This window comes from Acanthisitta chloris, unplaced genomic scaffold, assembly GCF_000695815.1.
Source record: "Acanthisitta chloris isolate BGI_N310 unplaced genomic scaffold, ASM69581v1 scaffold12713, whole genome shotgun sequence".
Lineage (NCBI taxonomy): Eukaryota > Metazoa > Chordata > Aves > Passeriformes > Acanthisittidae > Acanthisitta > Acanthisitta chloris.
The window spans coordinates 41,490-65,687 of record NW_008664331.1 but is presented as its reverse complement, the minus strand read 5'-3'; the positions used below and the strand labels follow the sequence as shown (position 1 = coordinate 65,687).

At 38.5% G+C, this 24,198-nt stretch overlaps 1 protein-coding gene across 1 annotated transcript in view; it reads left to right on the top strand.

Annotated features, from left to right (window-relative positions):
- The window catches only part of LOC103799014 (transcription factor SOX-5-like), an 84,045-nt gene that overhangs the window by 24,916 nt on the left and 34,931 nt on the right, over positions 1-24,198 (top strand). The window contains exon 2 of the mRNA XM_009071305.1: positions 8,263-8,473. Within this exon, the coding sequence (XP_009069553.1) occupies positions 8,263-8,473 (211 nt within the window). The remainder of the gene's footprint in view (positions 1-8,262; positions 8,474-24,198) is intronic.

Here is a 24,198-nt window from a genome sequence, read left to right as displayed (position 1 = left end):
GCATTCCTTTTATCATATCACTAAATTCTGTTCAGATGGTCCTCTCCCAGTACTTCAAGGCATTAGCGCAGACAATGGGTTTGTTTCATAGTAAGAAAGCTGGTGATCAGACTGTTTTTGACACTCAACATAGGTTTTATTGCACTCACAAAACCAGAGTTGTTGTATGTGGTTAGTAAGCTATTTTTACAAAGATAATCGTTTTATACTGCATGATTTCCAAACTATTAGAAGGATTTAATGTATGCTGAAGACTCTACCAAGCTGTTTTGATAAGCAGTCTTATTTTTTGTTTAGCAAGGTCTTAAGGGTGATCTTTAGTCCCTCAGGGAAGAGCTCATAAAAGTCTTAAAAGTGCTTTTGCAGAGCTTTATTTATTATTTTTAAGCATGAAGATTACTAGCATGAAGATAACAAGGCTGTTATAGTACAACATGTTCTTTGTTTTTGCAGGTTATAGCTCACATATTAGGAGTTCTCAGAATGCCAGTTTTGTTTGTTAAGTGTTTTGAGAGCAAATAGATGTAATCCTATATTGCATTCTTAAAATGAGTTTGACTGGAGAAAGGAGCAGTAGGAGAGCTCTGGTCTGAGTATGGATGTCAGGAATTCTGTTGCTAACGACATTTAACCATTTTACAGAGTAGTTGTTACTGATTTACTGTATTTAATACTGAATTATTTGCAAATTACTATTATATATGGGGGAATAGTTCATTGTGAGAAATGGGACAAAGGGGTGAGCTAAAAACAACCCAAAATCTGTAGCCCAAACCAGTTTCTAAAAATACCTGTTAGCCATCCAGTATGAAAAGGTTCTAAAATTTCACTCACAACATTTTCTCATATATTTTTTACTACAAACAGATCCACAGTTTGCATGTAATTCTTTGCTTTGTACTAAATCAAGTGGAAATGGTGGGATAGGCAGTAAGAAATACTAAACTTGTGCTGTATGTTTGGGATGGGCTGGAATGCAGAACAGCCAGAGGAGAAATGTTTGTCTTAAAGCATTGGTTATCAGATTGTGCTCTGTACTGTAGATAGTCAAAGTCTGATAATGGTCTCTGAAAGAAGCGCAGAGAGTCACCCAGTCACACTGTGCTGGTTCCAACTCTTTTTTTCAGGGACCTGTAATGGTCAGTGGGAATTAGATTAATATATATTATTGTGCATTTTCAAAAATCCCAACAGGCACCTCCTTATATCTGTGGATACTTTCAGTCCTTGAAAAATCTGCTCCTATATTCTCTAAGTCTCAGAGGATAAGGTTAGAAATCAATGCGAAATGGATTATAAGTTATTCCTTTTGTGTGAATGCAACTGAACAGTTTCTTACAATTCATCTCCAAACCTTGGAAATGTTTGAAGTGTTCTGTTGCTCATGCAGTTGTGGCAGCAGTCTGACTATCCTGGTATTTTGAAAAAATCAAGGTACATTTCAGTGTTACTGTCAGAGGTTGTGTGGTGGTGCTTGATATATGAGAGAGTTCCCAATTTCCGCTTTCAGGTGATTGGGCTATAGTGCCCCACGGAGTAATGTAAGAGTAATATAAGGGCTGAGTATTTATTGCATCAATAAAAATGAAAATACAACTGCTGTGAGGCTTTTGTCCAATAATCTCTAGGCTTTTTGCATCAATTATATGAAATGCCTTAAGCTGCAGGAAATATTTATTATTGTCTCCGTTTTACATATGGAGGAAAAAGGTAGAAGAAGGCAAAGTGTCTCATGTAGCAGAGTTCATACGGCAGACAGTCATGTTTTTGATCTTCTAACTGTTTTCAGCCAGGTTCATAGAAGTCAAACACTGGAAATACCTCTTAGTCTTCCCACTGAAACTTCTGCCAGTGTATCTTCTGCTTCATCCAAAAGAGGCCATTAATTAGATACAGCACTTGATGGCAAATAAATACAACCTGAGGGACAAGAACTTGTGATGATTGCCAAAATAAATACAATTCCATTACCAAGCAAAGTATTAGCATTTTCGAGGGAGAACTAGATGTCATCAGGATTCTGTAAGTGTAATAATTGGTAATACTGCCAAAGTATGGATCATGGAGTCCCAAACACATCATCTCAGCAAAGCCAAAACAATATTTGACTTGAATGTATTTTACTTGACTGTAGAATGGTCACAGTAAAAAGAAAACAACATCTATTCACTGTGTTTAGTTCACCTAATTCAGGTGAAATTCTTACTTCTCTGCCACAATGACCTCTTCAGCTGACTCTTCTGAGCCATTGCATTTCATTTTCTCCTCATCATGAAAACCGCAGTGCCAGGAAAAAAATAATCTGTGTAAGAGTAGCTGTTGGTTTGCATGGATCTAATTGCAGAGCCATAGGCTGTGGATGCACCTTTCTAGGATTGTTTGTGTGACGCCCTTTGTTGCTTCTATCCCTCCTTGGATTATGTGTCTTTGTCAGTTCTTGCTTCCTAATGATGTATTTATCCTCTTCCTTGTTTTCTCCCCTCTCTGTGCCCTTCTATATAGCTTCCCTTTTGCTCACTGTATCCTCCACTGTTTCTTTTAAACCGTCTTGGGATCATTCCACTGAGGAACAATTTTGCTACATGAAGGAAATCTATAGACACAAAACCTATAGACAACATGTAAAAAGAACAGTATCCACTGGGAAGCCTTATGGAATATGTATTTCATCTTCCTGAAGGTGCCAAGTTGACAGCCACCATAAACCACACAGGTTTGGGGTAATACCTGCCCTGCAGCCTCTATGACATAGAATGTAGAAGGAGAGTTTTCTGCATAACTTAAGTGATTTGAAAATATGATTCCCATTGAAAGCTGATGGCACTTAAGCTCCTGAAGTAAGTTAATTGCATGAATTAAGGCAAAGATTTTAAATGGAAGGTTAAGAAAAAATAAAAGATCATTTTTGCTTTGTGAATATTTCTGTTTTGTTTCTTTTAAGCCTTAAAAAATACTGGAAATGTCAAGTTGGGTTTTCTCCTAATTACTAGTGGACCTCCTGTGGGCAACGGGAGTGTTTTTACAGCTCTCAGATTTTCACTTGAAGTACGTATGCTGTTGAATCTTAAACGTAGATAATAATTTCCTAAAATCTTATTAGGTAAAATAAATAAAAATAAATAGGAAACAGTACTAAACTGCTTGAGAATCATTTGTCTTTAGAAGTGTGAAGTATTCTGCTTTCTGATTATCTCTTATGTCATACTGTTACCAGCTTCCTGGTCACTATGGAGACTATAAAATAGATAGGCCTACATGTTTAATGTAGAAAGCAGAGAAAAAAAATTGTCTTTGTATCTTCTTTACACATTCTAAAAGAGTGAAGTATGGGCAAAATTCCAGCTTTGAAAAAAGAAACTGTTAGGTTGCTTTTAGGATCACAAGCTTCTTAAAATCAGACAATATCAGTGCTTGTTTTAAAGACATGAGTATTTTATTCCAGGTGTTTTTGGCTGCAAAGCCAGAAGCTTGACTCTCATGACAATTTTTTCTTGCTGCAGATGTAGTCTCCTTGCATACCATATGGTGGTAATTAACAGTTTCAGACTTAGTTCTGAGTTTTCTTCTGCTTCAATTCTTAGTTGGTTCGGGACAAAATTTTAATGTCACAGAAGCAGAGTTTTCTGTCTGAGTTTAATTGCAGACAGGAATAATGTGCATCTCTAGATGAGGAAGATGAGATCTATTTAGAGCACTAAGAGATATTTTAAAAATCTCACCAAGTACAACCTGTTCCTTTTCATTAAGCCTTTCTACGCTGTCCCTGTGTAGAACTGAAATAGGCCTCGCTTGGACCCTGGAAACAGAGAGAGACAATTTGAAAGATACAGTTGGAATGAATAGTTTCTTTTAACAGCAAAATGTTTGCACTTTTTACGAGAGCAAGGGTAACATTGTGTAATCTTTAAAAAAAGATATTGCTCAGTGAGGATAAGTCCATTGTCCAGTGACATGACTTTTCCTGTCAATCACAAAGGTGACAAGGGGGCTAGATTAAGTAAAGCTTGCCCAAGATTAACAAAGGAAGATTATTGACCTCATCCTGAAAGGGCAGAAGCCTGTTTTATCATTAAACCTTGGAAGAGGTATTTCCTCCAAAGGTGGAAAGCTGTTTGGCAATATCAAGGCACCTTTCTTGTAAATGAAGAAGTCTTCCCGTGGATTCTAGCTTGGAACAGAAGTAGAAGACGCGAAACGTGGGCCAGTCCCTTTTCTTGTTGCTGGGGGGGAAAGAAGGGCCTAGGGTGTTTGCTTCAGCAGGGTCTGTGTAGGGCCTTGTCTGCCTTTCTGAAGTGGGGAAAGCAAGAAGCAGCAGCATCAGGTGTTGGTGAGTACAATCCCAGCTCAGAGTTGGAGGAAATGTTGTGCCAGCACACATTAGCAGAGCAATTCGCAATGCAAATGAACAATAGAGCCCCATCCACCAAGCAGCTGCTAACTGCATAAAACTGTTACCAGGATTAACAGTGCCAGAGGCTGGAATGTAATCAAACTTGAACAGGTGAAATGGTTATGCAGCTGAGACTGGTCTCCAGTAAAAGCATGTTTTTCCACTGTTCGGTGAGTGAGAGTTAGGTCTTGTGTGTGGCTTGATGGACTTAATTTTAAAATGTCAGTAGGAGATACTTAGATTCTTTAATACCACTCTTTGCAGTGCTGTTGCTTTTCTCTCAGTTAAACTGGAAAAAAAAAAGTCATGGCGATTTGTCCTTTTAAATAAAGGAACCTGGTAAATCTCACTTGTTGGGAGGGAACTTCCTTCTCAGGGGATTAATTTTAAACTGTTGCTGACATATCTTTCTTGCCAATAAGGATTTCTCTGAGTGTTTTCAAGGGGCGAGTTAAACTTTCGTATGCAGTATCAGAGGATTTTCTTTACTATAAGTTTTTTAGCTTTATACAGCCATTGACACCAGTAGGTTTTATGTGGAAGTATCCTTTCATTTTAGATGCTAGCAATAAAAATCCACACCCTTTGAAAGTTTTTCCCTTTCCCCAGTAACGGCACAAGAAAGAGCAAAATAAAACAGAGGGACATAAAGCGAGAGGCAAGATAACAGTTGTGTGTTTCAGGTTGTTGTTCTGAATGACAGAATAGAAAGATCATGGACAAGTGGGAAGACAGATTCCCAGGCTGGTGTGCTGGAGGATACATGTTGAACTGTCATCAGCAGCAGAAGCTGATGTGTGCGTTCACCCGCCGGTATGGAAAGGAGAGGATTCCTCTTAGGCTGCAAATCACGCAATGAATGTGTGATTGCTACAGATCTTTTTGAATGAATAATTCACTGGTGTACTGTAATTTAGCCCACTGAGATGTGATTGCAGCTGTTCCCCTACTGTATATGTGTTTTGATTAAGTGGAGTGTATCTTAAACCCCACAAGTGTATAAATAGCCCATGTATGTGCTATGCAAACACTGCATACGTGCACACCTAACTTGAGCAGTCTAAGGCACTGTTTTTATTTTGGGGATGATAACTTAGGTGTGTATTTTAGTATCTGATTTATCTTCAAAGAAATCTGTATAGAACACTACTTTTCTTTTTTTAATCCAGCTATGAAGTTGTCTTAACTGTGGTACTACATAAATGCTTTTAGCCAACACCGTAGTAGCAGGGAGTCTCTGTGTTGTTAATGAGTTTATCATTCCAGGACCTTTATAATATAAGATATTACTTCTTTTGTGCCTGTTTTACAGATAGGAATCCGAAATGCAGCAACAAAAATTACTTTTTTCCATGGTTTCACAGAACATTTGAAAGAACTAGTAACTGAGTATCCAATGTCTTTTCACAATGCTTTACCCACAGCCTTTTCCTCTCCCCCTTGCAATTCCTTTTCCCCAGAAAGAGAGACAGGGAAATTTTAGTAGATTGGAAAATATTTGTGAGTTCCATTCAAAAGCCAAGCAATTAGTGATTTTGAAAATCATCTAATATTAGTTTACGTATCATTCAATCCTTGTGTTCTTATGCTTCTTCTCTTAAGAGACAAACTAGTTTTATACTCAGAATAGATTTGTACATAAAAAAACCTACTTGCATGAACCCAAAATGTAGATGAAAACAGCAGTGATGGTCCCTGAGGTTTAGGCAGCTGTTGTACTTTGTGTCTGTGACCAATGTGTGACCCACAGAAACATGAGTGAATGTCTTTGGATCCTGCTTTGGATTAAAACATGAAACTAGTTCCTGATAAAATGAGGAACAATACTGTTCCTATACATAATTGATGGTATAGGTAGATTTAAGAGCTGTAACTAAGGATGATATTTGGCTTATCTCTCTCAAAGTGTGAATAAGAAAGCAGCTTTCAAGATATTTCCTCTTTCAGCCTTGTCTGTTGAAACAGAATTGCCACTTGGTGATTATGGATTTGAATCTTAGATAAAATCAGAACGGGTGCTGAAGTTGACTATTTTTCCCATCAAGATTGGTGTTAAAAACCAGTTGATCTGGGTCTATATATGAAAAAAATTGCATTTTGCTTCAACTAATTTTTGAAGTCCAGCATTAGCAACTAGTAATTTTCTGAGTGCAAAACAAAAATGGAGAGAGTTGGGAGGAAAAAAAAAGGAGCATTTCTGTTGACTAGAGTCGGAAAATTTTTTAGGGCTTGGTCAAAAGCTCATTGACGTCAGTAGAAAGTCTCTCATTAACATCACTGGGTTTGGCTTTTGGGGCATATGATGGCCCAGATTGTAATCTCAGTTAAATCCGATTCTGTTGGGGAATTTATTCACTAGTATAACACTTTCAAGCTGCTCAAAACTGTTTGCATTAAAAGTTTTCTTAACCAAAGGTAATCTTTTTGCCAAAAGGAAGTAGTCTGTGAAAACAAATATATTCTTTAGTGCGTATCTTCCATGTAGATTTATTCAGATTTTATGGAGATAATTTTTAGTAATTTATGTTCTTATTATAAAAATACTTTTTTCTTCTGAAATAGACAAAATTTCAGAAGCAAAATGCTGTGGTTTATTAAAGCAGAGAAACCAAAAATTACTCAGGAAGAAAATATAAAACTATAGCACAAACCATTCAAAACAGAGTGTGTATGTGTGTGTATCTGTATGTTGCTTTCATAGCCTATAAAATGAAAACAATTTAAAAACTAAGACTTTTTCAACCAAGTCTGTAACTCAGATCACAAGGTGATCCAGTGACGTTTTTAGAAATAATATTCATTAAACACCTGAAGTACAAAAATGTAAGGAAATGGGATAATAATTTTAAAAAATCCCAAACCTGGAAAATGAGATCAACATAAAAACTGGTCTTGTTTACATCATTAAGTTTTACACAGTGTAGGTACTCTGCAGCAAGTTTTGTTTGGAGACCTTGACTTAAGTTTGGCAGGTATAGGTGGCTTATGTTAGCAGAGGGAAAAATGGGCTTGAGAGATGTGTCAAGAAGGATAAGGTATAACAGAGACATAAAAGGAGAAGGAATATGTGCAGAGAACATTGCTTTATGTTGGAGGAGGTGTGGAGTAGAAGGCTCTCATGTTAATGAAGGCAAGTTTGAAGATGCTGGGACCAGTTTTACTTTCCATTAAAATTAATGAGTAGACCTCTGTGGACTCTCACGTGAGGAGCGTTGTGTGTATGTTCTGAGCAGGCACAGAGTTTTGCCATTGTGCTGCCAGTCATTAGGACCACCTTTGTGAGAAATACTAAGAGAAATGAAGGTTTGAAACAGAAGAGGAGAATAGAAAGAGAATTAGAAAGCACTTGCTTCATCCTTTATAGATGGGAAAACTGCTTGAACTGCGATGTAAAATAAGTCATATGGCAAAGGGCAGTTAATGTTTGGTTACTATTTTATTTCTTACAACAACTAGCCATCAAGGCATTAAGTACTTTATAAAGTCAGGAAATTAATGGTCCTTGTAAAAATTGAAGGTTTTTTAGAAAGAAAGCTCTAAAAGAACAAACAATTAAAGGTAATCAATACCATTGTTATTAGGCAACCTATGAGTACAACACTTCTTCTCAATTAGGGAAAAACTGTATTTTATGTTTCTCCCTTGCAAGCTGATCTTTGTTCACTCCAGCCTGTAATCTTGGTTTATGCTTTATGGGTAGGCTTTGTTCTGGGTGTTTTTGAAGCATTGCATGCCTTTTTAAAGGTTTCAACAGAAGAACAAACAGCAATGAACTCAAAGAACAAAGGATTGTGCTTTCTTTCTTTCTGTATTTTTTTTTCTTCTTTAAGAAAAGAAAGAAATGTTTCATCTTGTTTTTCTCCCCTTTTCAGGAAGTTGATGGCAATAAAGTGATGTCTTCATTTGCCCCGCACAACTCATCTACCTCACCCTTGAAGGCAGAAGAAGGTGGGCGTCAGAGTGGAGAATCCTTGTCCAGCACAGCCCTGGGAACCCCAGAAAGGCGCAAAGGGAGCCTAGCGGATGTTGTGGACACCCTTAAGCAAAGAAAAATGGAAGAGCTCATCAAAAATGAGCCAGAAGGTAAGGCCTGGGAAACTGGCCAAAATTTTCTGTTTTCTCCAGATTCTTTGGATATGTATACTTTTTAATCTTCTCTTTTTCTGCTCCGTTTGCTTTTTCTTGCTAGCAGAGTTGAAGTAAAGAACTCATAGTTCTTGTCTACATTAGAGATAAGTTTCAGCAATATCCCATCATAGCTGACATTTTTAGGTTTCCCAAAAAAAAGGTTCTAGTGGTCTTTTTGTCACAGTTGCGATAGACATTGCAACCTCCTTAACATGGGTACAATGAACTAATTTTAATTGCCTGGGGGCTTTGACAACACTACTCGCTCTCCCCCATTTCTGGAGCTAAAAGCAGTGTTATCAGCAGTGTCAATGTTTTTGTGAAATTATCTGGTGGGCATGTCATTATTTGAAAGGTAAGAAGTTAAACTGGGAATTCATGAAAGCTTTTGTGTGGAACACATCATCATCTATTTATCTGTAGAGCAGGTGCTATACAAACAGACACAGTACAGGCTTTCTCTGCATTCTGTCTGGCCAGCAAGTTTCAGCCTTGGCATATAGGTATCATTGCTAGAGAATCAGTTTGTTTTTGAGACTGTCTGTCTGGTTGGTGATTGTGGCACTTGTGCTCTGTGGGCTGAGACTAAGACTGAACATCTCACCTCTGAGAAGCCACAGAACAGCTTTTCTTTAAGTCAGACTTTAAATTTTTGCCTGTTTGGGGCAGAGTGAAATCCCTGACTGGAAGCTGAAGTTCTCACTATATTCTCCATAGGTGTCCAGCATGCATATTCACAGCTCGCTTTTCGGGGGATTGGGAGCCAGTGGTGTGAGCATACTGAGCCTTGTTCCCTAGTGCACAGTAATGAGACTCTAATTTCATTTACAGTCACCTATACTGCTGTGGAAATCTGTTTTTAAATATTTAAAAGCGTGGCCCTCAGAGCCCACCTCAGTGTTGCAGCATGATTTGACAGCACCTACAAGAAAATTTTAGTACAACCTGCATACTGGAATGAAAGTATGGATGCAAACACAAGCACACTGTGACATACAGGAGCATGACAGGATTGTAAATTAGTCTTTTATGACTGGAGCACACTGTAAGGATCTGCTGGGAAACAAATTCTTTGTCTAAGCATTTTTTTTGGATATTACTTACGGCATTTCTTTTGCATTTATGTGGACTTAATGGTCAATGCCACAACATACCTTGTGCCTTTGGATGGAAAATATTGGGGGGAGAGAGTGGGTAGGAAGGAGACTGAGCTTTTATCTGAGAGAGAGGGAAGAACAGGGGGTTCTGGGCAGTGTATAAATACTCTGTTGAGTATGAGGTTGTACAAGCTGCACAGACTCCATTAAGGAAAGGCCACAGATAGACATGAGAATGGTTACAGAGCTTATGCATTATCTCAGCTCTACTAAAATGAAAATATACAGTACAAACAAAAGATCTACAGCTTTGTGAAGAGATTGGGAGAGAGAGGAGGGGGAGCAACTGAATGTTGGGCTTTGCAAATGCATGCAACAAAAAATCTTTTCTTCCCTCTAGCCATTGTTCTATTGTCTTTCAAAGGCCATTAAATTGAACAGCAGGTTGTGATGAAAATTTCATTAAGCCCTAGTTAAATCATTATGAGGGTGCCATATTCATGTCTCTGCTTACTCCCCATCCAGGAAAAAATGAATAGGAAAGAGTTGAGCTTTTTTTCCCTTTCTCCTTAAAAGCGAACTAACAAAAGTTCAGAAGTTAGAAGAGAATGGGAAATGGGACATGAAACAAAAGGAGGCCAGAGAGGTGAGCTGGCTAGGAAGAAAATTAGACTTGCATAAGAGCATTGAAAGGTGGTGAGGGACAAATGCATCATTTTGACAAGTCTCCCTCCCCCTTCCCTTCAGCCAACATGATTGTTTTCAGAGTGGCTAATTAAAAAATATATATTTCTGGGTGCAGATGGCAAGACTGTTCTTAAAGATCCGCCACAAATATGTCTTTTTCCCTAAATGAGGTATGTACTGATACAAGCACAATGTCTTCTCTGTTTGAACTCCAGCAAAAATTATTGTCATGTCTTCCTCATGTAGTGCTAAAGTAAAGTTGTCAGTCATCACAGGTTGCTAGTCAGGTAATTAGCATATTAATGAATTTCCCCATGAATAAGATGTTACAAGTGGGAATCTTTGATAGTACATGTAGGTAACAGTTCAGCAATTTGTGATCACTCTGTATTTCAGTAATATTTTTTAGTGGTGCTGGTTTGAGGAACTTTGTAGGATGAAGACCAAGAGTCTTGGTTAAGCTTTGTTGCATTATGTCAACAACAATAATATAATACTTTATTTCCCTTTGGGAAAAAAGGGAAACATTTGCACCAGTAGTTGAGGTTTAATTAAATCAATTTCCTGTGAATCTTTTGAAGACCAGATATGAGGCAGATTCCCATTTCTCTATGTACTCAAAAGTTTATATATTATTAACTTGTACAATGGGCTGTGTTTGCTCTCTTTTTATTGTTTGAAATTGTCTTCTGAATTACTGTGGGAAACGTGCTTTCGAAGCATTCTTTCCAATGGCCTGTTTGTTCATGAGTGGAAAAAAAGAGAAGGACTGGGCTGTCAACTTCAAGTCTCGATCCAAACCTCCTGTCAGTCAGGGAAAGGACTTCTCTCTTCTGAAACTAGTTTTGAGGGCAAGTGAGATATTCCAAAATATTGATAACAGGTCTGACTGTTTATAAGAAGCTTTATTGATACAGGGTATATGGATTGCTTAAGTTATATTGGTTAAAAAATAAGAATAAAAACTAGTACATTTTGTCAGTAAAGGACAAGGATTTTTACAGTGTTACTAAACATACTGCCCAGAGTGCACAACTGGACACATGTATTTATGTATGTACACACATACATGTACTCACAGATAAGCTGACAGGGGAAGCATCTCTCTTGGTATAAATGGTTTCCATGTTGATTTGTTGTATATATGCTCTTGCTTAATGTGCCCCGTAGGAACCCATTCTACCTACTCTTCCAAAAGCTTGTCACTTCCTTTTCCTCCTTGGATATGTATATGGGTTTTTTTGTTCTCATAGGGGTTTATACTTAGCTCTGAACTCCATGCTCCCCCCCCACCTCCACCCCAAACTTGCCATTTTACTCTTGCTGTGTGAAAGTATGTGATTGACAATGAGTCATGCTGACACAGAGACGTAGAGTGTTTCAGTGAATCTAAAACTTGTGGAATTCTGCTCATTACTAATACAGTGCTCATTTTTCTTCTCTCAAATTCTGTGGAAAAATCTTATATGCAGCTTTAGTATTAGGCCCCCAAAGGCATAAACCTATTACTGAAGTCACACAATGTTATTTTACATGAAACATTCTGTCCTTTCTAACTTGAACTTCAGAAGAGGAGTCAGTCCCCTTTTATTCCTGGTATACAATAATGAAGATAATGGAGTGGGTTTGGAGAAGCCTTATACACTGTGACAGACCTCAAGCCCTTGCCCTGAGGGTCGTCTGCCGACCATGGGATTCCTTTTGCAGCTAAAATCATTAGGCGAATGAGATACAGGCATGTTTTTCTTCTGTTTTCTTCAGGCATCAGAGGATGGCAGAGACTCTCTGTCTGTCTGTTCTCCTCATTTGTAGAAATGAAATGGAAATCTCTTTGAAGTCACTGAGCTTGACACAAGTTTGTGAAAGCAAAGACCAAAGCAACCACTTAGCTTTTTCTTGCACTATTAATGGGATTGGATTGCTGTATTTTAATTTATGGCCTGTGCTTGTGGAAAATTAAATCTCTGAAAATCTGTGTAGCCTTTCCCCTAAACGTATGGCTTGGCTTCTGGAAAAGAAATAGGCAAACAAGTAAATTCTCTCCTATTTTTAGAATAAGCCGCTGTACTCTTCGGCTCTTTATGTCTCCTAACTTTTAATTAAGAATCAATCTTCTTTTTCCATTTTGGCAGTATATATTTGTACCACGGTATCTTTTAAACCTACATACCATATCTTCTGAGGGCAGATGCATGTTATTGGAGAGAATTTGTAGGGATACTGGATAAAAGGGATTGTTTGGCCATCTACCTGACCATAGAGACTACACATGTGAGCATGTGCACCTCACATCCCTCTGCATGGCTCCTTCTTCTATATTAAGGACCTCTTAAACTCAGTTCAGTTTGGCTGTTTAAATGAAGGCTTTGAACTTTCTATAAATACATGTACACAGATATTCATACATATATAGCATGTATTGTATATAGTTAGATATATATATAAAAAATACAAACACACACACAAGAATGTGTATGTATTCTCCATATTGTTCCTACTCAGAAATTTCGATCTAGTAGTCCTTAGGTCTTCTGAGTAGGAACAATTAATCTCAACTATTTAGTAAGAAGTTAATATGTGTATTTGCAGTGCTTTAACAGGCAATGTGAGTACTAGAGCCTCATGTATTATCGTATGCAGCAATACTATAAGTAATTACTTGTTGGGAAAAAAGGGATGAGAAAGGCCTCTTGGGCATGATTTTTGTCTTCTGAACGTCCCCCAAAGGCTATTAATGTTTGATGTTTAAGTTTACATTATAAATCACAACACCTGTTCATGTGGTAATTTAAATGGCTGTTGTTTAAGCAGGTCTGTAGTCTGTGAAAGTGAACCATACTGAATTCAGGCTCTCGGGTTGAAATAAGATCCCAGAATATCTGCTAATATTATCAAACTTTTGATCAACATATGTCATAAAGAAACCAAGCGGTCTCCCTATTCTTAAGCCATAAATTCCAGAGCAGGCCATTAATGGGCACAAGAAGGATGGCCTTTGAAATGCAGGCTCTTGTTTTTAAATCACATCTGATGAGATGGGCAGAAATAAAGTCCACAGATTGGGGAAAAGCCTGAGGATACTGTAATTGGTTGAGGTTTGAAGTTCTTTTATTTGGTTCTTCACTGTCCCTTTGACAAAGTGCGTGTCGAAGAGGCTTTGTAATGCTGTTCCACTGAAGGACAAACAAGGATACTTTGCAGTTGAATACTTTTAAGTTTTGTTCATCCACTCCTGCTGCTGTGGAAGGATGCTTCAGGTACCTTGTGGTTCCATGTTCATCTATGCAGTCTGTCACCAGAAAAATGGGTCTTGTAGACTAAGCCAGCATCAAATTTCCATGCAGTTCTTTCAAAGCCCCTGCCATATGGAAATGTGCCTTCGTATACTGCTGATACAAATGAAAAATAAGTGAAAAAAAATTAAAAGATAAGGTTTATGAAATAGGCCTATGTGAAGAGAAGGCTCTGTTAAATGCTGCAGTAGCTTGAACCGTTATTAACAAATGCTTTAACTCTAGAACAGAGGTAGCCTAGTTTGAAGCCCTGCCAGCTCTGACTTGCTCAAAGTGAAGTTTATTCATTTGTCGCCTTCAGTTTTTAAGTGTTTTCCTTCCTAACAGTTCAGCCCGATAGTCATGGTTTATTTCAATGGATGTTTTCAAAATTTGCTTAGATTCCCTTCCAACTCTCTCTTGCTTGCATCCTCAAAGGTTTGTAGCTTTTGGATTTTTCTTTTCTCTTTTGATAAAGGCATCTGAGGTGCTGATACAGCATCTCAAATATAGAAGAAAGCATTATGGTCAAGTGAGATTCAGGAAACTTGTGCTTTTGGAGTGAAGATACAGTCCCTCTCCCCCTCCCTGCTTTAAAATGAAAGTCTTCTCTGATGAATCTCTATAATTAAAATTTCTTTTTAGGGTACATCCACTCTGTAATATTGGACAAGCAGGAGCCAAAGTAAAATGCTTCATCTTTTCACTTCCTATCTTTAACAGCGCAGCATATAAGTGGTTCATCAAGACAAAAATAATTTTTTGTGCTCCTGCCTGCCCCTAATTGCCCTGGTAGCCATTCACTAGCCGTGATTCATTTCAATAGGGGTTTTCAAAACTTGCTGTCACTCTTGCCCCCACGTCATTTGGATGTGCCTGCTTCCCCTGATGTATTCCAGCTAGATAACTTTGCAGTTTGCCTTCATTTTTTTGGTGTGATTTCTTTCTCTTTTTAAATTTTTTTTAAAATTTTTTATTTCTCCCTCCCCTGGCAAAGCCATTAGCTTTCTGAGCTTCATTTCAATCCTTGGATAACTGCTGGAGAAACCTCTGACCCAGCCTGTAATATACGAATATACATGAGGGAGTGTGCCAGCTCTTTCTGTGTGCTCATGTGCCGCAGCTTTTGGGGATGTCATTTATTCAAGAGTGAAGAGCGAGCCACCTGTTTCTCAGGCCTCTTGTCCCTCATATTAAAGGTTCAAGCCCTTGCTGAATAGTAACATCTTAATCTGGGCAACATCCACAACATTTATCCAAAACCTATTTGTCGAGCTAGCAGGATTTGTGGGATTTTTTTTTCCCCTCTCTCTTACCCCCGAGGCGCTTGTCACGACCGTGCATATTAAAATTAATCAGACCTCCCAGGCTTGTGTGACTGTGTGGTTTAACATGGAGAAGTGGATATCAAGCATTTGCCCTAATTAAATAGGCCTGCTTGGTTTTGTTCTAGTGGATGCTTGGTCTTTTTTTTAATAAGAGCTGCTGATGGAGGAGGCACGGCCAGCTCGAGAGTTAGTGGAGAGCTCACTTCAAAGTTTTCCCCACCACCTGCGCCCAGGATGCTAAGACCTGAAGGGCTCCCCACGTTCTTTCTTAGCAGCACAATTTGTGGGAAGCAAGTGAAGGGGGAAGGGGAAAATACGGCCAAATGAGCACAAGAGTGATCGGGGAAGGAGAAGCGAGGAGCTGGGACGAGCATGTGGATTGGCTTTTTGAAGTTGATTAAGATGACCTGTCATCTTGTCTGATTAGCTTTCGATCTCAGTCTGTGCCATGAGCTATTCACAAGGCTGTCTTGTGTCTTCTGTTTACCAGAAGCAAGGGAAAGCCTCTAGTATGGCAAGGAGCAACATTTGCAGCAACTCCCACTTGCTTGTTTAGCTAATGAAGTAGCCTTGTAAAAACACTCTTAAATTTGAAGCTGTTGCTTACTTTTATTAGTTATGTGCCTGCTTAACGTCAATATTTTTAAGGTGGTTTGAGGGTTGCGAGTTTAACACAATGGTGTACATCTCCTGCATTGTACGTAGCCTGTACTAGGAAGACAGAATTCCTTTCATCATCTTTTTTTCCCCTACAGTTTAATTGTGTTGTGGTTTCTGCATTCCCTTAGGGGAAACTGTGCTATATATGTGTGATTTCCATACTGGAATGTATGAATTCAGAAATGCTCAAAAACAAGTAAAGGAGAGTTGGGGGAACATACCCTAAAACCTGTTAAATAATAGTTAAGGACTGATACTATTTAGCAATTCAACAACTTAATTTTAGCCAAAAAATAGTAGAAATTTTGGAACAGTCAACATTTTTAGACAAAATGTTTTATTGGAAATGATATTTTTTGTTTTTAAATGTTTAAGATGATTAATCTGAAAGAGAAATGAAAACATTTCAATTAGGATTAAATAAAACATTTTGGGTCAGGTGGAAACAGCTTTTCCCCTGACTTGGTTTGGCAGCTGAAATGAAAAAATGCAAACTAGTCAAACAAAAATGAATTGCAAAACCTGGTGAGGTTTTGGGGTTTTTTTGTATCTAATGACCTGGGGAGGACAAATGAGCAGTTGTTACAAAGACACTTAAATATATCTGAATGTTCTGCACTGTGGTTTTGAGAATATGCTGTAATATTTTAGTCAGAAAAGCTTTCAGAATTTGATTTCCTCCATACACACAAATTTCTGTCTCTTCTGAAGCTTCAAGTCAGCAAAGTTTTGCAGCACATAGGGTGGGTTTTTTTGAAACAGGTTTTGGAAATTTACCATACTTAGTACACTAGATGTACTTGGTGTGTCTTTGCAGTGGGAGTCTGTTCTAGAAGGCCTAGAAAGCTGTAGTTGTTACACCCCAGGACATGATTTTGCTTTCTATTAACATTCTTGCAGTCCAGTACGCAAGCAAAAAGCAAAGCTTTATTGTCTGTTTCCCTAACAGTTCAAATTGCTGAAGTAAAATGCAGCAGGTAGGATGATACTCCATTGATTTAAAAGTTATTGCATGTCTGTGCAGTAACTCATTCCCATCTTTCTTCTCCTCTCTCAGTATTATCACTCCTATTTTATTTTTAATTTCAAGCCTTGGCACAGCCCAAATGTAAAGAACCATATTGACACTGCCAAGCATCTGTCTGGTGCTTGACAGCATCATAGAAACCCTTCCACTGTTTCATCTGGGTTGCTATTGGTTATTTAACAACACAATGCAAACGGTGCGGTGTGGGTGTATGTGAAAAGGAAAGAAAGGTTGAGGTGGGGGGAATGAGCCCTGTACGAGTAAATATGTCTTTCATCATATCTTTTGTTTGGTCTGTTTGCTGTGTGCTATTCAGTAGTCAATAGAAGTTGTTTGACAGTTCTGCAAAAGGGTAAGAAACCTTTTGTTAAACTTTTATTCTCCTGCATTTGTCTCAGTCCAGAAAGTTTTCTGCTTTTGTTTTTCTTGCCCCGCTTTGTTGTCACCTGTCTGCTGTTGAAGGGTTTTGCTCTTTAGCTGACGTGACGTAAGCTGATACTTATGAAATGCTCCTCATTGAGCAGTGATCTCGTACAGGTGAAGTGGATGTCTGGAGAGCTTATGAAAGGTTTACTGAGGCAGTCTTTTTGGGGCAAGAGAGTTCTTTCAAGCTTGCCTTTTTATTTATTTATTTAGCCAGAGGATGAAAGTGAAGGAAGAGAAAAATCAGTGTGTGCTTTCTGCTGAAGAATGCCCTGTTAGCACTTGTGTGACTCGGTGAGGCTTTCTGAGATGTTTAGCCTTGATTTAATTCGTATTTAAGATCTCTCCTCCCAGCACATTAATATAATGTCAATGTAGAATGCATTGCATGGTGTAATTACTGGAGAGAGCAGTAGTTGGGAAAACAGACGGTAATTGAACACATGGCTGTTTATTACAACAGGACAGTGCTCCTACGCTGGTATTTAGGGCATTAATAGGGAAGAATTGATTTGTTGTTTTAAGATGAATTCAATCACTGTTGCTTAGGCCTTTGTTTGTTCAGGCCGAGTTATGCTTTGTTTGTGTTATGTGCCCAAGAGGTTTACACACCACAGCGTGGCATTAGTCATGCAGAGGGCTTGGGAGCAGAGAGCCATTTAAATGAACAAAGGACATTTTTCTTTTTGGCTCTGTTTGTCTTCCTCTCTAGTTTTGTTGCCCTCTAATCTATCTCCATCTCTCTTTGCCTCTTTCTCCCCCTCCTTTCCACCCCAAACATTTCTGATCAATGCAGAGGTCCTCCCGCTTTCTTCCTTCCTCCTTATCTTTATTCACCCTCCCGAGGACAAATGGAGCTGTGATTGACAGGTGGCAATGAGGGGTTGTGGCATGGTGTAAATAGGAGTGATGGCTCCCAACTTCATGCAAGGAAGAGCTGGGGGTGGAGAAACATTCAACTTGGAGGGAAATTATTGCTTTCCAAGCAAGCAGAGCGGGAATAAAGTTTACCACCACGTCTTGACTCTAGTGGCTTTGGACCACCTTTGGGGGTCCTGCCAGCTTGTGCTCTAGATGAGCAGGGCACATCCTGGGATCAAATGAGCTTTCTGTCTTCTCCTCACTGATGGGAGTTGGAGGGAGGAAGCAGAGATCCGTAGGACTGAAGTTGAATTCCTGGTCTCCCTGTTGTGAGCAGTGTGGCTTATGTTTTAGGCTCATTGTGCTTGAGAGGAATCTCATCTTGATTTTTTTCTGAGTGTGGGAGAGTTAATAGACACTTCAGAATGATGTGGGCCAAATTCTGCTCTTGGATGTAAGTTCACCACTCTGCTGAACACGCAGTAGCTTTAGGGCAGCAACATTTGATCAAATACAGGATTTGCAAAGCACTCAACGTGACTTGTTTTTATTTATTCCTCTACAGACAGGGATTAGGCTGGTTCCTAGAAGGAGCAGTATTAAGAGAACTAAAAGGTAATAACAACAGCAAAGTCTGTGCAGTCATTATTTGCTAGAAACTTATATTTCCTAGCTGGTGAGATACTTTTATCTAAGTACAATAGTGCATGATGAATTGGCACCAAAACGTTTGGAGGTATAGAAAGTAGTGGCTTATAGAGCGTGAGGAAAGGGAGGCACAGATATGTGACATGGAGAGCCACATAGCTCTGTCAGGGAGAAATAGCAATTTAGCACACATGTTCATACACTGCAATGTGCAGGGAAGGATAGGAACCTCAGTTGTTCAGCTGAGCCTTTTAGCCATAATTAATTAAACTGTTGAATCCCCAAATACATACTAGACACACAGGAGATGACAGCTAGAAATGGATCTGAAGTCCAGCAGTGTTTTTATCTGTGCCTGCAGTCATAGGCCATTAGTTGTGTATCGGACATGGTACTTGGCCATCACTTAAAAATCTGTTTTAAATATCTAGAAAGTGCAGTTGCAAAGTCCCAGCCCATATGCCCAAGGGAAAATTTCATTCCCATCTCCAAAAAAAATCTCAAACAGTTACTGTATTGCACTACCAACAAGCAAGAATGATCACAGCTAAAGATTTAACAACCTCAAAGTTACAACTGGTCTCCAAGTGCTTTATCAGAAAGGAAGGTGTCTCTCCTGACTTGGAAGTCATTATCCAAAGTGTCCTGTTTTTCCAGTACAGTTTGGAATGTTGCATTAGTTGTGTACTGTAGATTAGCCCAGACAATCTCAAGGTAAATAGTCTAGAGACAAAAATCACATGGAAGAAGAAAACCTCTTGGTTTTGTGTGCAACCTGATGGTCTTTTGCTAAGCTTCCTTTTTCCTTTTCTGTTTTGCCCACAACATATATCCCATTTCAGTAACGGAGCATCTTATCTCCCACAGAGTCAGGCACCAGGGGAAAAAAAATGAAAAAGCAAAAAAAGTCAACAGCTAACAGGACAAATGGTTTCAACTGTAGTCATTACTGTGCATTCGTTTGATCCTGTAAGATTGCTGTCTCGTTGCAAAGTGTAAAGCATGTTAATGTATTTTTGCTGGGATATCTATATGAGACTTAAATAAAGCTGTGTATTTCCAAATAGTTCTATTTCCTTGTATATGAAATTAATATATGAAGATGAAACTAGAGGACAGCAGGCTTTCACTAATGATTGTCAGCTGCAACAATTCTGGATTCCACACTGAGCTCATGTACAGCCTTAATCAGCAGTGCTGTTTAACTAAATATGGAGACATTTCACTGAAGATTATTTTATTTTAAGTCTTTTTTATGCATTTCCTCTTGCTGTGTCATCTAATTGATTCACAGCTCCTGTGAAGCTTTGGGGTATGGGACACATATCCAGGCAAAATGGATCTTCCTTTACTAGTTTGGCAAGTCAATCCTGTCTGAGTTCCTATGAATTAGGAAGCTGTCATTGGGAATCATTCTGTAACTAACCATAAAATTATTAGATGAATAACACACATGATGGATAGGTTTATGTTACTTAGTTCTTTTGAGATGATCATGGGTTTTATTATGATTACTATTTATTGCTGGACAGGTTACTGAATGGGGGAACACAGTACCCAGTGGATGTTACACTGCATACCCCAATGTTTTAAAGTAATGGGGCCCATAGAAGACAAGAAAATTAGAGGTGCTTTCTTATATTGTCAGACTGCATAATTTTCCCAGTTTTTCTAATGTTCACTCATTTTGTTAGTTGTTGGTTTTGTCCTGGCCTTGTGCCTTAAATATATCATGGAGCAAACTGCCACTGAAGTGCTAGAGAGAGAGAGTTCAGCTGCCAGTTCCATTTCATCCTTGGTTTCTCACAAGTTGTTGCTAACAATTGATCTGCTTATATTGGACATTATAAATGTTCACCCAAAATTGGACTGCGTCTACCAACCTCCACACTCCTAAGTATTTTCAGGAGCAAACGAGATGCAGTATGGCTGTGTTTTTAACTCATCTGCTTCAGCTCTTTTAGTAGACAAGTCCCTGTAGACATAAAGACAGGTGAAAAAGCATCAAGAAGAGAAGAATGAAGCTAAGCTGCCTGCTGCATTTGCATAAACAGGCACCACTGTGGGAAAATGAAATGGGGAGACAATTTTTTGTAAGCTTTTCAGTATAACTCTTTAAGGAGGTTAAAAGATGTGCTGTAGTATTCTTCAGACCTTCTCTTCTCCCTTAAGATACCCCTTTGCAATCTGATTAATCTTGGGATAGTGAAAATACTAGTGGGGATTTTTTGTTTGATCAATTTTTATTTTTTTTTTGAAAGATTTGTTCCTACTGGAAGAGGGCATTGGGATTGTTCAGGCAATCTCAGGTAGCTTTCCTCCCAGGCTGAATGCAGTCCATAAAGCTGTCAGTTCTTTAGCTTAATACTGGGTCTTAGTGTATTAATTCAAGGCTTTCAGTGATCTAGGACACAACATGTGCCAGGAGTGGGAACTAAAATTAGAGGCAGACTTTTGGCTGTGAGAGCTGCTTGAGGCTACTTGGGGTGAAAGAGGAGGGAAGAGACCTGACGTCAGTAGAGCCCAAGGACTGTGAGATGTCCAAAGGATCTCCCCAAAGCAGATTCAGATTTTTCTGCAGCACACACACTGGTGAATGACCCTTCCTTTCTTGTCTTATCCCACTCACTAACACAGCATTCAGTGGTTCATTTTGTTCTCCAGCTCCTTGTCAAAAGCTCTCTTAGTTCACTTGCTGCAGCAAAATCCAGTTCTTGCCCTACTGGGATTGTGATTTCCCACACACACTCTAAAAGAAACCTAAATAGTAACTAATATTCTATAACATGCACCAAAAAAACGTGAAACCATTGTGAAACAAAGTGAATTTCTTATGAAGGATTTGAAGTTTCCATTCATAGAAAGCAGCTCTTGATGATGTAACCTCATGGTTAAAAAAAAGATTAGGCAAAATAGAGCTGAGCGACAGGAAAATTGCTTCTTCCTCCTTCACTTCAGTGAATATATTTTATTAAGTAACATTTTATGCTCTTGGCTGTATGCAAGAATCATTTCCCTGTAATTTTTTTTTATATATCATAATTCTGTTAAGGACTATAAATGAGGAATAATTAGGCATTATTGTTTGGTTGTGTAGATTTTCTTGTGATCCCTTCTTGTTTACTTCATTTAAACTGTCGATACTGTTCTTGCCATATAGAAGTAATGACTGTGTTACTTCATGAATATGAGATTACAGGGACCTTCTTTTAAATTGCTGTAGCACTTGTTCCTCCTCTGTGATCATTTCAGGCCATATGAAACATATTCTTTCTTTTTGAAAAGAGCAATACTCAGAAGCAGGAGTTCATAGACATTTCATCTTTACTAAAAGATCTTCAGTCTTTAACTTATCCTGGCTTGTCTCTTTCTAATAAAGTCAGAAGGCTGCACTTTGGCACTGCTGTGGGATTCTCAGAAACATGAGAGGGGGTCCTGGTCTAAATGAGATACATAGAGACCATTCTGCAATATGAAAACGTTGCCTTATATTCAAACATAGAAAGATTTGTAAGGTTTTATTGTTAGGGGAAAAAACCTTCTCCTCTGAAATCTGTACTGTGAATCTAAACTCTGGTATTTTGCTCCTATTCATGTACAGCACTTTCTTTGATGACTGTTGGAGTTCAGATCTCACAGGGAGAGGAGAATATTGGAGTTGAGATTTCTTGAACAGAGCTTAGGGGATAATATTGTGTTTAGTTTGTTTCACTAGATGCAAGCTAATCAGAGAATAATTAACAGTCAAAATGCCAAGGTCCTTATTCATGTAAAGGATCTGGTATTGAAGTCCTCAATAAAGTAACACTCACATTGAATTCAATGAGACTTTAAACTGAACAAATGCTTCAGGATTTGTCCCCAGCTATTTTCTCCCTGTCAGTTTTTAATGAGCATCCTATAAAAGTGTTTAACAATTGTACTGACTTTGATTTTTCAAGGTTTGGGAGAAAATTGCTTTCTCAGGTTGAGGGAAAAAAAAAAGTTGAAACAAAAAAAAGCACATTTTTCCATCGTGGTGTCTAACATCCTGCAAGCAGATTCAAGGACTGCCTCACCTCATGCTTACTGAGAGTTAAGGACAACATAAAGAGTATTGTAGAGAAATTGCCAGGAGGAAGAATTACAGCTGATAGATGGAGATATTTTAGACCCCATCTCGAATTCTTGGGATTGAGATAAAATTTAGATAGAGAGGTCGTTATAGATGCAAATATTTGTTTGTTTTATAAGTGAAGGGGAATAAATGCCAGTGCCTAGTTCACCATACAAACCCTGGTGTTAGAATGCCATGATTTTGTGTCAGAAGCAGCAGATAGTGGATCTGGATTCATCCTTTGCCTTGCTTTCCTCGGTTGTCACTGAGAGCTCCCAGGCTGAGACAGATGGCTGCTGGTTTAGTTGTGTGCGTGGGAGACAGGAACTTCCACATGTGATTTTTTACCATTTGGTAGTAATTAGTTTGTTGTATAAATTAACATTAACTGAACCATTCTTCAGGCATTGTTTGTAATTATCTTCTTTGAGCCTCTGAGTTGTGTAAAGAAATAAAAAGCGGGGAAGAAACTGCTTCTTATTTTGTACAGGGAAAGGACTCTATCATTAAGCAGAACAGAGCAGCAATTATCATTGCATGCCCAGTAGACTGAAATCTTTGAAAAAAAACATTTTAAAAAGCAAGATTTTTTCCCCCTTTGTAAATATTAATGGAAATTAATGATTCAGAAGTGCAGATAAGCTTTATAAAATTTGTAAGAATGAAATATGGATATAACCATGGGTGATTGTGCCTTCCTGATACCATCATCATCATCATCATTATTAGTGCTACTGCAGCTACCACTGCTGCTACTTTGGTGTGTGTTTATAAAGAGCAGTGGATTTCTTTTTTTTTTTTTTTTTGAAATATATGTCCTCTCAATGTTATTAAATTTTCCTCCCATCTTTGAAACATTTCCTTTTCTTTTGGTGGTAGGTAGTAAGGATCTTGTGCTGCATATCGGGCAATGAACTATCGTTAGTGCTGGTTTTCTCTGGGGATTTCTGTCATTTCCAGCAACCAGCCAAATTAGAATTGTCAGGAGAACAGCCTCTCACATGTTCCTTGGCACTTCTGTTTCCAGACTTGGCCAGAATCCAGACATGCAGAGGTTTGTGGACGTGAAAAATAACAGGGAAAATGCCCTCTGGTATTAGCCCAATATTTTAATAACGTATTGGGAATCTCTAGGTTCGTTTGCTGGGAAGGTTCAATGCTTCAGCAAGTAAGAAAGTTTTATATCTCATTAGACTGAAGTTTTCTCCTTTCCTACCCAGGAGTAGGTAAGAAGTGGTGTTGCTGTCTGTCTTTTAATAGAGCTCCTCTGCCCTGGATACAAAGCTGGCAAGATGGGCAACATGGCACTGTGCATTAAATACTCTCACATATAGGGTTGGTTATGGTAGTAAAACTCAGGTACAGTCCATCACAAGGCACTCCCCAGCTTCATTAAAATTAATTTAGTGTCCAAGGTGTACCCTCCAGAGAAAGGTTCATGTGGCTTGAGTGTTAAAGTGACCTGGTATTTTCTTGTGAAACAAAATGAAGATAATTTTATACCCAGACTTGAAACTTGTCTAGGAAAATTGCTGCTGACTGTAATTTTACTTAAATTTATTGCATACAGGGCTCACACCT